The 13,710-nt window shown below is 34.2% G+C and overlaps 1 protein-coding gene across 1 annotated transcript; it reads right to left on the bottom strand.

Annotated features, from left to right (window-relative positions):
* Window positions 1-536: 536 nt before the first annotated feature.
* On the bottom strand, window positions 537-2,388 carry LOC125186875 (DNA sliding clamp PCNA). The gene is made up of 4 exons (XM_048083354.2): window positions 1,976-2,388; window positions 1,295-1,447; window positions 1,098-1,195; window positions 537-1,005 (listed from the first exon to the last, which is right to left on the bottom strand). The coding sequence occupies exons 1-4, from the start codon at window positions 2,292-2,294 to the stop codon at window positions 781-783; spliced, it is 795 nt and encodes a 264-aa protein (XP_047939311.2). The 5' UTR covers window positions 2,295-2,388; the 3' UTR covers window positions 537-780.
* Window positions 2,389-13,710: the final 11,322 nt, after the last annotated feature.

Raw genomic sequence — 13,710 nt, forward strand, 5'->3', positions numbered from 1 at the left:
CGGTATAAGAATCCTTTTGCACTTCAAAGTTCCAGAATAATGACAATTTATCCAATTCAGATGTATATAGGAATGTTTTCAATTTTGAGTTAAAAATATTCCAAAAAAAAGTTTGAGGACGAAAATTCTCTCGAGTATTAGAGTTTAGGGTATTATTTCGACAAAATCTTGTTTCAGTTTTATCTGAAATACTTCCACTAGTACTACATTTTTAACCACCTTTTTGCTTTACTAAAACAATGTTAGAAGATCAAATTTTTATCTTATGAAATTTATAATTTGTACATGAGCAGCGCTAAGCAATTTATAATATGTATCCAATAATAGTTGTAATCTGTAATTAGCTGAACACAGTATCAATTATTAGCACGTAGTTAAGTGAAGGTGTATCAAGGCTTCATAAAGTTCTAATCACCCTAAACAAGTCGAACAAGAGCTTTATGCATGATTGAATTGACCAGAATCTAGACTTCAGAATTTTCTCACCAAAATTGGCCTTCAAAAATTTGACTCAGACTGCTAAATTGGCCTCGACATATTTCTCCACTGGAGTGGCAAACTGGTAATCAACCACAAAAAGTGGTGCAAACTTCTAACCATTAACAATGATAAGAAAATCAGAATACGTGCGACTTTGGAGTGCAGCACATTGAAAATTAAGTAACAACATCCAACGCAATATGAGTAGCAAAATCTGGAACAGAAAGCACCAAAACCATGTACACTAACTCATGCTTGTGGATTATCTTTCAACATTATCAAAGCCATTTTGTAATCAGATCAAGGCTTCATCTCTTCCTCATCCTCCTCAATCTTGGGAGCCAAGTAGAATCGTATGTAGCCCATCTCTGCAATCTTGTACTCGACCACAACAGGAAGCTCCGAGGACAAACTTAAGGTGACAGTGCTAGACAATGGGGTCGCCTTAGTGAAGGAGTTGAGATACCTAAGAGCAAATGTGAGAGATACTGGCTCATTCATCTCAATTACAGTGGCATCTTCTGGCTGCAGAACATAACAAAAGAAGAGCATATCAGTCATCATCCATTTACGACAACTAATATATAATGTCCTTACTAAAGATCAGAAGAATCAACCTTGTCAACAGTGGTGTTCTGCCTACATACGATATTTGTAGTTCCAATATCACCTCTGGATGAGAACTTCACACCTTCCTTTGTAACAGAGATGACAACTGCAAGAAACAGAGGCAGGGGTGAGGCTTGTAGCATTAACAGTAACTCACTACTATATCTCAACACACCAAATATGTTCAAATATGTTGGCACTTCACCTGTGTCACCAATGCTACTAAGATCTTTACAGATCCTAGAAAACTCAGCAGATGGCATGCGAACTATAGCATGGTACTCAGCTTCTGGGATTCCTAGATGCTCACTGTCAATGTCCATGAGCTTCATCTCAAAATCTGAGATCTTATCTTGTGCTGTAAAACATCAGAATTTGACAAAAGCAGACTCAGCAATACATTCAAACATGAAAAAAAATCAGATTCTATTATACATATCAAATCCAGACTAGATTTTAATACATGTGCCAAATCACCAACAAACTCGTGCATTCATGGCTATACACACCAAGTAATAACCATACTTCCATTACCAAATTACCAACAACTCGTGCTATATGAAACTACATTCACCTGGCGTCATATATGCAAATCAAAGTCAGGATAAAATCATCAACATAATCATTCATCAACTAAATCACATCATTTTTGCGATTACACTAAAAGCAAATTCGCCGAAAATAAGGGAAACGGCTCATTTTTCATTAAGGTAGAATCACTCATTTTCAACATATGGTGATAAAACAAACTCATACATACTACAACACATACTTGAGCATCTAATTTAGGGCATATGTACTCTAATCTGGAGATAGGAAATAAATAGCTAGAAATTATCATAAACAACATCAATAATACAAATGGAATGAAGAAAACGAAACGTACTGGGGCTTTCGAACATGAAGGTGACAGTGTCGCTGCCGTCGTCGGCCTTCAAAGTGATGATATCGTCATTTCCAGCGCACTTGAGCATTTTAGCCATGTTGTTGAGATTCATCCCCATGGAGATGTTTCGGTCGCAGCGGTAGTGCTCGAATCCCTCCGAACGGAGCAGCAGCGCCACCAGCGCCACGTGGCTGGAATCCATAGCCTGCAGAGAGAAACCGGTGGCGGAGCAGTCGAAGTTGGCATCGGTTACTAGCTCCTTGATCGATTCCAGAACCTTCTTCAACAGACTACCCTGCACCAACCGTAGCTCCAGCATCTTCGCCCGATTCGTAGAAAATTGGGGAAATTTCGGGGCTTTGGAGGGAAAGTTTGGAGATCAGGGTTTGAGCAGAAATTATTGGGGGCAGTGGAGGGGTTGGGTTTATATAGGAAGCCTTTTTGACTGGCGGGAGATTTGGGGTCGAAATGCAAATATTTTTAATTCCCGCCATAAAAGTATGATGGGCCGTCCGGGCCAACAAATCGTAGCCTCACAGAAAATGGGCTTCAGTTGAAATAAAGAAGTAGGAAGCCCAATGTCAATTATATTGATTGATCATAAGAAGCAATTTCAATGGTCGATCAAGTCACAATTATTCGGAACACAAGGGAGGACACGGCCCAATCGCAAGAACATTGGAGTATAATTTTATATTTTATTTAATTTTTTTTTTAAAATATATAATGTAGAAAATTAATTTTTGCATCGATTCTCATATCACAATCGCATAACTCTTCATCTAGTTCACAATATGTGGTGGCCCATCGTCGACCCATCAGCAAAACCACACCTCATATTTTGTCGTCCTCTAAGCGCTGCCCTTCGTCATGCCATATCTAAACAACACTCTGCCATGTTGTGCCCTAACCAACTAATAAATTTTGTATCACCATTAGTTTTGGTTATGCGCTCTATTAAGTATTGAGTTTATTTTATTGAATTTTATAAGATGGTCTATAACGATTTCTCATCTATCCGACGGTATCCGTACCTTAGACATAATATACTCTATCTTTTATTCAAACTCATTATCTGGTAACGTTATTGTAACAGCCCGTCATTCTAGGATATAATAAATACGGCGACTGCTACTTAGGTGAACTTAAAGGCAACAAGAACGTATACTAGTGTTTCATTTAAAGAGATTTGACCAAGTGTTTCCTGAACTATCAAGGCAATAAGTCAACGGCTAAATCACGAAAATCAAGATTTAATAGATAACATAGGCTAAGCTCAAAAGTCAAGGGTTTATTGTAAAAATCCAACAAAATGCAATATTTCACAATATTCCAATTCAAAGAAATAAGTTCAAATCAACCAAAGATAATAAGTTTCAAAAATTCAGCGGAAGCAATCCAAGAGAAAGCGAAGCCATGTATGAAGACACGACTACACTCAAAGTTCCAAACAACCATTTTATTCGATTCAACTATCTCAACACCACCGACCGCCCGTCGCCGCTCAACCTGAGCATAGGGAAAACACATGCAGGACTGAGTATTTTAAACATACCCAGTGGACTCATGCCAAAACATTTTATAGTTATGCCACCCTTACCATAGTCAACTCGAGATTTAGCATTTATTTAAAGAATAGCATCGAGTATCACAAAAATTATTTCATGGACTGGCCAGTCAAACAATACCTCTCATTTTCTCATCAATCAACAATATCATGGTGCGACGAAGTGTGGCCACACTTTCGCCCACGAGACCGGCCGACTAGCAAGAACGGCTCCCGATCTCCCGTGTACACTAGCCTAATAGGGTTTGCGGCCCTACTCAGACCCGAATTCGTTTATATAGCCCTTTAGCCTAATGGAGCGCACTCGCAAACTAGGCATCAGGCACACACAATATCCAAAATAATCATAGGCATGGCATAAACCCTTATTGCTCCACTATCATAATTTGCAACATAAGAGAGAGTTAAGAATAAAGCCCACCTCGATTCCTAGATTTCAAGCACGTTCTTCTTCTTGTTATCACACCGAGAACACGAGCTATCACCTTTAATTTATATATATGACAAATAAGTCTCCATCATGGATCAAAATCATGCATGTTCTCACGTTTCCCTTCTTCCCATCGATTATTCTCAATATCACCATTTAAAATCAAAGTACGATTGTCATAATGCTTTTATTCGCACAACAACTCCAGATTTATCATCAAATCGTGCCACGCATGAGTGTTTCAAAATACACCCACACACACACACAAACACACGCACCAACACACACACCCACACGGTTTCACACACACACACACATGTGCATCCCATTCATCAATTAATTTCCCCTTCACTCATTCTAAATGCATGTGGACTCAAGAACACCGATTGATCGGTAGAGGAAGAAAAGATCAAATAAAAATACCATTTCGATAGAATGAACGGTAAAAACAAAGTAGTAGCCTTGATTCTCCAACAAATTCTTGAATTTCAACTTCAATTCCTCACACAAGATGAAGAAATAATGGAGAAAGTAGAAGAAAATTTTGAGAGAGAGAGTGGGAGAGAGATCGACGAGAGTGAGGGAGAGATGGGGCGGTTTTTTTTGTGATGCTAGGGTTTTGATTCTCCCTCTTATATTTATAGAGTGCAAGATATAACCCAATAATTAAATAAATAAAGATTTAGAGGAGATTTGGTGGTTGTAGTGGAGTTAAAAAGGTTGAGAGAATAGGGGATTTCGAAATTTAGGCCTTTTAATTAGCCTATGATTTAATTGGAATATTCCACGGAGTAGAATAAAATATCACGGAGCAAAATAAAATAATAATTCTCCCCAATTAAAAGGAAATAGGCGTGATTTTCATTCCTCCCACAACGAATTTAATTAAAATCCTAATTTAAATAGGATATGACAAGATATGCTAGGATATTTGAATTTATTTATGGAAGAGAATAAATAAGGGATCAAAAAATATAACAATAAAATTCCTTCTCCCATAAAATTAGGAGATTTCGAAAATCTCCATAGTATGATAGGGGTTTCGAAAATTTAATGGAATAAATAGGAATATTCGGACTTTGGATTTAATTCGGATAATATATCCCAAGCAATAATTAAATCCAAGAAAAATAGGATTTATTTCCAATAAATAGGAGGGGTCGAAAATTCCACTTAATTAAATAATGCTCATATTAAATTCTCACTTATCCCTTAGGAAAATAATTCACCACAATATTATTTCCCCCGCATCAAAATATTCACATATTCGCATCACCAAATCCACCATTCAATTTTTACCGCTACGTCACTTTTTCAACGACTTTGACCATTCCACAGCCACGTCATATATTCAATAAGTTTGACTATTCAACTCAAACACAACTCCATATCGCAATTAGGTCACAAAGAATATTGCAATAAATCACTCATCATTTAATCCACATATATCATAGCTTTAAAAGCATTTAATGCAAAAATTTCACGTCTAAAAAATTAGGGTTCAAAAAGGTGGGATGTTACAATTATATTATGCCAAACATATTTTGCGAACTTTATATTACGATTAACATATTTTATGTTAAATCACATATTCTTTTTAGTTTTTACTCTAATTCGAAGATATCAGCCAAGTCATGCTGCATCAAATCAGGTTCTTCCTCAACAGTGAAAAGAAGGCCAAAACGAGATCACAATAATTTCAGTCAATAATAGTAATGGTTGGTTGGATGTGCCATCAACTATAAACAAACGAATAATTAGATAAGTTGGTTGGAAATTAAACTGTGAATGGAATTGCTTACCTAATTTGTCAACTACACTAAACTAGTCAAGCAAATACTGATCTGATTCTGATGGGAGTCAACCATCCAATTTCAACTTGTCAACCAGCTGTTTATAAATCTTGTCATATTAATTCTGATAAATATGATTATCTTAAGTAAACTTATCAATATCTCAAGTTGTAACATTTTAACTCATTTTCCTATTTGCTGCAATGGATGCAAAAATTGGGAATTTGGGATGTCAGCTAAATATGTTGGATTTTGTCAATTAAGTGGGCGGTGCATGTTTTTAGCTATTTGTATAGTACTATTATTTTCTATCTTAATAAAACAGTTCTTAAATGCTTGCATGTGCTTCTCTTTATAGTTTAATAGTAGTACTATATTTTAAAAAAAGCTTAATACTAGTCATTCTGAAATTTCTTTCCACTATATATTCAACTTTAGTTAGCGTATAAATTTAAGTTAGTGATGGTGACATAGTGAAGATCAGAATTAAAACAAACTCCTTCGCTTTACTGGAAACATTCATATTGTATTAATATTAAGGCGGCCATTAATTAATGATTAGGACTTGTTAGCCAGATTCACTATTTCCTCCAATATTCAACAAGATTAGTTGGTTATAAACCACATCAACTTATCGTGGTGTCTATATGATGACTTCAATTTATAGTATTACCATATTGCCATTTTAAAAAAATTTAAAATTCAAAAAAAAATTAATTATTAATTGATTATTGACTATGCATCGAATGGTCATTGATCAGGGCCAGGGTGGAGTTATAGTGAGAGCGTAAGTCCTACTCCCTCCGTTCTATAGTAATGAAAGCGTTTCTTTTCGGTACGGAGATTAAGAAAAATTATATAAAATTGTGTTAGGTGAGTTAAGAGCATCCACAATGGGTGCCCGACGACGCCCGAGCCCGGTCTCGGGCGATCGGGCGTGAGATCGGGCACTCATTGTGGATGCTCTTAACTCACCTAACTCTCCCGAGACCGGGCTCGGGCGTCGTCGGGCACCCACTGCAGGCGTCGGGCGCGCCCGACAACGACCGAGAGATCGGTCGTCCCAATCTCGAGCCCGATCGGGCATCCACTGCAGGTAAGCGCCCGAGCCCAATCCATGCATTTTTTGCTTTTTTTAAAAAAAAATCTTGAAACCCTAATTAAACCCAATACAAAATTAAGTTCTAAAACAGAAACATGTCATAGCGCCGGGTTCAAGGCATACTAATAGTAGTTTTTTTAGCTAAGTATGATGTAGTTTTTTTTAATTAAGTAATGTAGTTTTTTTTTTGGCATTTGTGGTGTTTAATACTCCATCCGTCCCAGATAATTCGTCCCAGTTCATTTTTCACACTCATTTTATAAAAATAATAATAAATAGGTGAAGTTGAGAGAAAGTAAAATAAGAGAAACAATAATGTAGATAAAACTATTCTCTACATTATTCTCTCTTTTACTTTACTTTCTCTCCACTTTAACTATTTATTATTATTTTTGCAAAATGAGTGTAAAAAAGGAACTGGGACGAATTATCTGGGACGGAGGGAGTATAATATATTTTGGTATTGTAGTAATTAAAAATAAAATTTTAAAAAAAATATTAAAAAATTGAAATGAAAAATGGATAATAGATAGGGCATTCACTGGGGCTCCACCATTGCAAAAAGATAGGGCGTGCTGATGTGGCAACCACTAGGACATTCACTAGGACTTCCACTAGGGCATCCATTGTGGATACTCTAAGTAAACGGAGAATATAGTGGAAAATGAAAAAAGTGAAGAGATGAAGAGAGAATAAAGTAGGATGGAAAAATGTGTTCGACTTACTAAAAAAGAAAATGACTCTATTATTATTAAACATATTAAAATAACTAAAATGACAAAATGACTCTATTAATATGAGACGATTGAAGTAATTTTTATGTGTCAATTGGTTGTCCAGATATTTTCTAATTAAATTATGTATAACCTGGTTGATGATCATCGTTATCTTGGTTTTTTAAATTTCCAACATCGATAAAAGGAAATTTTCAGTTTTGTTGTATTACACAAAAATAAAGAATACTCAGCATTTGCTATTCAAGTACTAGTAGATGATACCTATGAGGATGTGACATTGGATATAGATTTATATGTACATGATTGACATATTTGTCAACATATGACGTGTCTTCATTAATACGTCGTTGAAATCTTACACGTATTAATACAACTTGCTGCGAATCAATGTATATCTTCATGGGTTAGCAATCTCTCCGTTCTATAATAATGAAGACATTTTTTTTTCAGCATGGAGATTAAGAAAAATTGTGTTATGTGAGTTAAGTAAAGGGAGAATAAAGTGGAAAATGAAAAAGGTGAGAAGAAGAGAGAAAAAAGTAAGAGAGAGTAAAGTAGGTGTGGAAAAATATGTTGACATTTACAAAAAAGGAAATGACTCTATTACTATGGAACGTACCAAAATGGCAAAATGACTCTATTACTATGGAACGGAGGGAGTACTATATTAATGTTATGAAAGACTAAATACGAAAACTAATAAGCCTAAAAGACTAGTCTGTTAAGAGAAAAAACCTACTTAGTTTATATACGTCATACCACTTGTTCTCATAACCAATGTAAGAATTAAATCTGTAACATGTTAAATGTAAGTTACGGCGACACAATTTTTACACCATAACGTCGTGAAATTAGAACTGAAGTGATCGCGAAAAACTAGTTTTTTCAGTCGCAAAGTTGTGAGTTTGCAAGGAATTTGGCGAGCACAATGATATTTACTAAAATATAGCAAGCGCAATGATATTTACTAAAATATCTAGTAATATAAACTTATACACATATACGTAAACACTTTTTGAGCATTTATATGCTCATTAAACAATCTTAACTACAATTAGTACCATAAAATATGTTGAATTCAACAAATCAATTACAAAACCTACACAATATATGGCCATGTAAAAAAGTAGTAAGAGGCAAAAGCACGATATTAAATTAAATTAAGAAACTTAAAATTCTAGTATAATACTCTCTTTGTCCCATAATAGATGTCACACTTTCCTATTTAGTTTATCTCATAAAAGATGTCACATTTCTATTTCTAAAAAAAGCTCTCTCTCGTGTTCATATAAATATATTATTTCCTCTCACCACCTAACACATAAAATAACATCTCCTAAAATCTTGTGTCACTCCTCAAGTATGCCATCTATTATGGGACGGATGGAGTATATAAGAGCATACGCAATACATGCCCATTAGCCCATTCCACGAGAAACGAGAAGGTTGCGAGTTGCGGTGCAGAGAGGCAGTGAGATGAGGTCTACTCGCCAAACTTTCGCATCATGACTTAGACGTTATTTTGTGCTAGCTAAAAGTAGTGAGTACACATGCGTATGTACTGGAAAAAAAACTTACGCATGCGTATATACTGAAAATTAGTTGGGGCCAATCCATGTCATGCATTTTTCTCATGTTAATTTGTTCAATTAAAATGATAAAAACTTAGAAGTTTAGAGTCATGTGTACGTTACGCAAGTTTCTGTACAGCAAATCTCATTAAACTTTTGTATTTATTATTGTATTACAAATGTGATTTATACTAAGCATATTTTCTATTTTCATTTGGGTAACTTGCAATTTTTATACATGAAGTAAGTATGGTAAACCCTTTCTCTGGTACAATAATAGCCAATCTAATAAAAATTACCAATTATCAAACCACTAACAAATCACATAATTAAAAAAGGCTTAGAGCATTTAATGAATCTCATTATAAAAAAAAAAAAAATTAAAGCCCGGGAAGAATATAAACCCTCTCTCTAAATTAGATTTCCAAATCATTGATCATATTTACATGATGGAACTCAAAATTGGCAAGAAAAAATATGTATGAATTAAATGAAAATCCGTTCATGATTATTGTGGACCGAAGAACTAATTATATAGTTGTAGAAAATTTAACTAAATAATTTAGAGTTAATATATTGTGGGGCCCATTGTTAAAACCGTGGGTGTGTGGTGTGGTGACATGCAAAATAGACAAGATGAAATAAATATGTGGATAACGGAATAAGGTCAAGCTCAATGAAGTAGTTGGAGAGATGGACCATTATTATGAACAATTATAGTCACAAGCTCACATTTTGTCCATATTAATCTTTGTTTCTCCGAAATTAACTAAAACAGATAATAAATCAATCATGATCGCGGCCTTTGTTATTTATTGCGCGCCCTTAGAAAATTAAATTTATTTGCGTCAAATTGTTCGATTGTTTATTCAACTCCTTTCTCGACAAGCGTTCGATTTGGAGTATAATGAATTGATATGCACGTTGGTTTGTCACTTCAATAATTTGATGGTCATTTTTAGGGACTGATTTTATTCGTATTAAAAGTAAAATAAAATCATTATCAACATTGATGTTTAAACTGTTTAAAGAGCTGTGATCGACAATAAAGCGGCTGGGGCATTAAAGCACCCGTCGGGGTGCTATCCCATCACGTTGGGAGGAGACACCGACGGGTTGCTGTTGTGGGTGTCTCGTACCAGAGGGCATCCTGTGCTGAGGGGTTGAGCTCTTATTTGCAGGAAATGCACAAGGGCCATGTGGCCGTTCCCTGGTCGTGTGGTGACGCTGACGCCCCCTCGTCGCTTTGGCCATTTAAAATTTATTTTTTTTTTAAATGGAAAAAAATTAAAATTAACTAAAATTTTCTCACTTCCCCAAATATTACTCCATATTGTTTTTCTCCTTTTTTTTACCTTTACATTTTTTTATCATCCAATTCACCTCAAAATCATCTACAAATACCTCATTATCGCATAATTTTTTTCACAACTACTATCTTCTTCCCTAAAAAAAGTAGAAAACCTTTTCTTTTTGGTCCGTCCCCTAAAAGTAGAAACTTTCTACTTCATGAAATTTTTTTCTCTCAAATGAGGTGGGACTCATTTTTCTTTAACACACTTTTCTTTCTATCCCTATCTTACTTTACCAATTTTGCATTAAAATTCGTGTCATTTCAAAAGTTCCTATTTTTAGGAGTCGGAGGGAGTATTTCTCACTCATTTTCTAACTAAAAAATTTCTTTGCATTTTCATTTTAACTACTTATGATTTTGAATTATGTACTCCTAATTTTTAATTTTTAGTGTAATTTTAATTTTTAGGATTTCAACAAGTATATAATTTTTCATTTTTAGGAATTTAATTTTGTAATATTTTATTTTTAAAATTTTGTAAGGTAATTTTTTATTTTTAATGAAATTTTATTAATAAAATGTTGTTTTATTAATTGCATTTAAAATTGTATTGTAGTAGAATTGAAATAGTGAGATTCATGAACAATGAAAAGAAGGGTGGTAAGGGATGAATGGTTAAAGGGGTTAATTATCTCTTAAATAAGGACAATATAAACAGTGAGCAGTAACCCATCAATATTTAAAGGACAATATGATTAAGTGACGGCAGTTGTGGATGCTCTTATTGCATCCGCAATGCGGGCTTTTTGTTTCGTCCAGGGGGGGACACGATGGGGGAGGGATGAGTTGCAAGCGTCCCATCCCCCCACATGTAGCTTCGCCGAGGGACGAAGGGGGGTTATCCCTCCCAGCGTCCACCCCTCCTCGTTAAATCAGATGGTTGTGTGAAGCCCAGTCATGGGCCGTGTTTGTAATTTGATTTTTTATTAAATTGAAAAATATTATTTCAATTCAATTTTTTATTCATTATTAAAAATATATTTGTTCCACGACAACTTTACCTAATTTTTGTTTGTTTTCTCATTTTTAATCATACACTACTTTATAAACTCATACTACCTCGTTCAATATATAAATAACACTCACTTACTCTCTCCTGCACTTATTTGAATTCAATTTTGCTTTCACTTTAAAGTATGGATCCCAACGATGGGTTTAACAGGATATACGACTACACGAGTATCTTCAGCAAACTCGAGACTATTATGTGAACCCCCCTGCGGATCCTGCACCAAGAACTTGTTAGTATGCCTATCAACACTAAGAACTTGTTGCAGAAAGACTCGTTGAGGACTACTATACTGAGCAACCGTGATAGGGGCCAAACATGTCCAACGTTGTTTCGTATGCGTCAGGAGTTACTCTTTCGCATAGCAGATACATTCAAATTTATAATATGTATTTTACCCCTTCCAATAAAATGTAATCTAGGATTTCAATAATATATAATCATACTCTTAATAAAATATATTTTTTGACTTGTGGGTATTGTATTTTAAATAAAGAATGTACAGAGTATTAAAAAGTGGAGTGGGCTATTTTTAACTAAGCTATTAAAGTGACTTGTGGGTTGTTAGTTGTTAGTTGTTACCGCGTTTAACTAACCCTTTATTCTGTAGTACTACATACGATACTCCGTTTCATAAAATGCACCCTATAAATTATACATATAATGCGAATTAATAATGGCAATAAAAATAAAAGGCATATCATATCATATGAATTAGTTTGTGTCGCAGAAATTAGCAGACACATCATATGCACATCCATCAGTTGTATTAATTGCACACACATATATATAAACCATCAATATTATCATCGCTACTCATAATTTCATGCAAATTAATAGCTGCCACAAGTTCGTAGACCATTGCCAGCCAACTAATATTTCCCTACCACTTTAATTTCTCCAACACCTGTCAAATATATTTATACAGCTTTTGTTGTATCCTCGCGCACTTTTTTAATAGTAATCTCACATGAATCAAGGTTCTATCAATTGGTAAGAATTGGTACATAAGGATATGATCAAATGAGAACCTATTCTAACATAAACAAATACTAAGAACTAATATAAACCCATTCATCCCCCAAATCCAATTGTCTATGTTTTGACGTGTCTTTATTTTTAAATTAAATTTTAATATAAATGTTATCATAGTGTTTTAATTAAACGTGGTTATTGAACATTATAAAACGGTTATATATCCCAACCAAGTATCGTTGTCTAAACTAGAGTTTTTTTTTCAGATTTTCCTACCAACTTATTGTTTTAAACAATTCACTACACAACATGTTTAAATCGCAAAAAATATACGTATCCAAAAAAATTACAAAAAAAAAAGGTAAATATATAATAGCCAGTTAAAAAATCAAGAAAATAATAGCACAAGAAAGGATAAATCAAGCAAATAAGTGTACAATGATTTAGTGTATTACAAGTTAATAAATGGATCATATTAGAGGACAAAATAAGTAATGCCATATTAATTTAAGGTATTGATTGTGAGCCGCAGATATTATTAATCTTTGCGTTTACTTTTGTTGAGGGTTTAATTTCCTACTTTCAACACACATGGAGTATAATGGTTTTTAGTATATTACTCCTACTAATTAATAACGACGATATGATGACGTTAAATCTAAAGTTTACATCAAGCTTTTTAGACCAGGAACTAGATAGCTAGCCCCATCTATAAATGTTGCAAATAACTCAATATTTATTGTGAATTCATGTATATACAATCAGAGCACCATTTGTGTTTAGTTCGTCTAAGTATTTTATAATAAAATGCAGAAAAATCAAATTAAATCATCATTTATGCTTATTGTTCATGTATTCATAGCTGTTTTTTTATAAGGAGAAATGCTCAAGCCACAAGAATGGCCATCAGAGAATACATCAAAAAAAGGTCAAGCTAACAAAGGCTTAGTAAAAACAAAAGCTACCAACATCAATTACATGTTCTGGTAATTAACTTTTATCTTTAGAGTTATAGTACTACTCATTAGGATGGTTTCTACGTCCGTCCACCAAAATTTGTCCCATTTTTCCATTTCCGTCCGTCCCCAAAATTTGTCTCATTTTACTTTTACCATTTTTGGTAGTGGACCTCATGTTCCACTAACTCATTACTACTCATATTTTATTATAAAATTAATATATAAAAGTAGGATCCAT

The sequence above is a fragment of the Salvia hispanica genome, chromosome 5, assembly GCF_029641045.1.
Source record: "Salvia hispanica isolate PSC_SH4W2 chromosome 5, Shi_PSC_v1, whole genome shotgun sequence".
Taxonomy (NCBI): domain Eukaryota; kingdom Viridiplantae; phylum Streptophyta; class Magnoliopsida; order Lamiales; family Lamiaceae; genus Salvia; species Salvia hispanica.

Excerpts from the sequence above, each read along its gene's own strand:
- LOC125186875 (XM_048083354.2), bottom strand. The coding sequence starts at position 2,294 with ATGCTGGAGCTACGGTTGGTGCAGGGTAGTCTGTTGAAGAAGGTTCTG. Across the intron at positions 1,448-1,975 it reads CTTCATGTTCGAAAGCCCCA|CACAAGATAAGATCTCAGAT; the intron begins GTACGTTTCGTT and ends GATGTTTTACAG. Across the intron at positions 1,196-1,294 it reads TAGTAGCATTGGTGACACAG|TTGTCATCTCTGTTACAAAG; the intron begins GTGAAGTGCCAA and ends TGTTTCTTGCAG.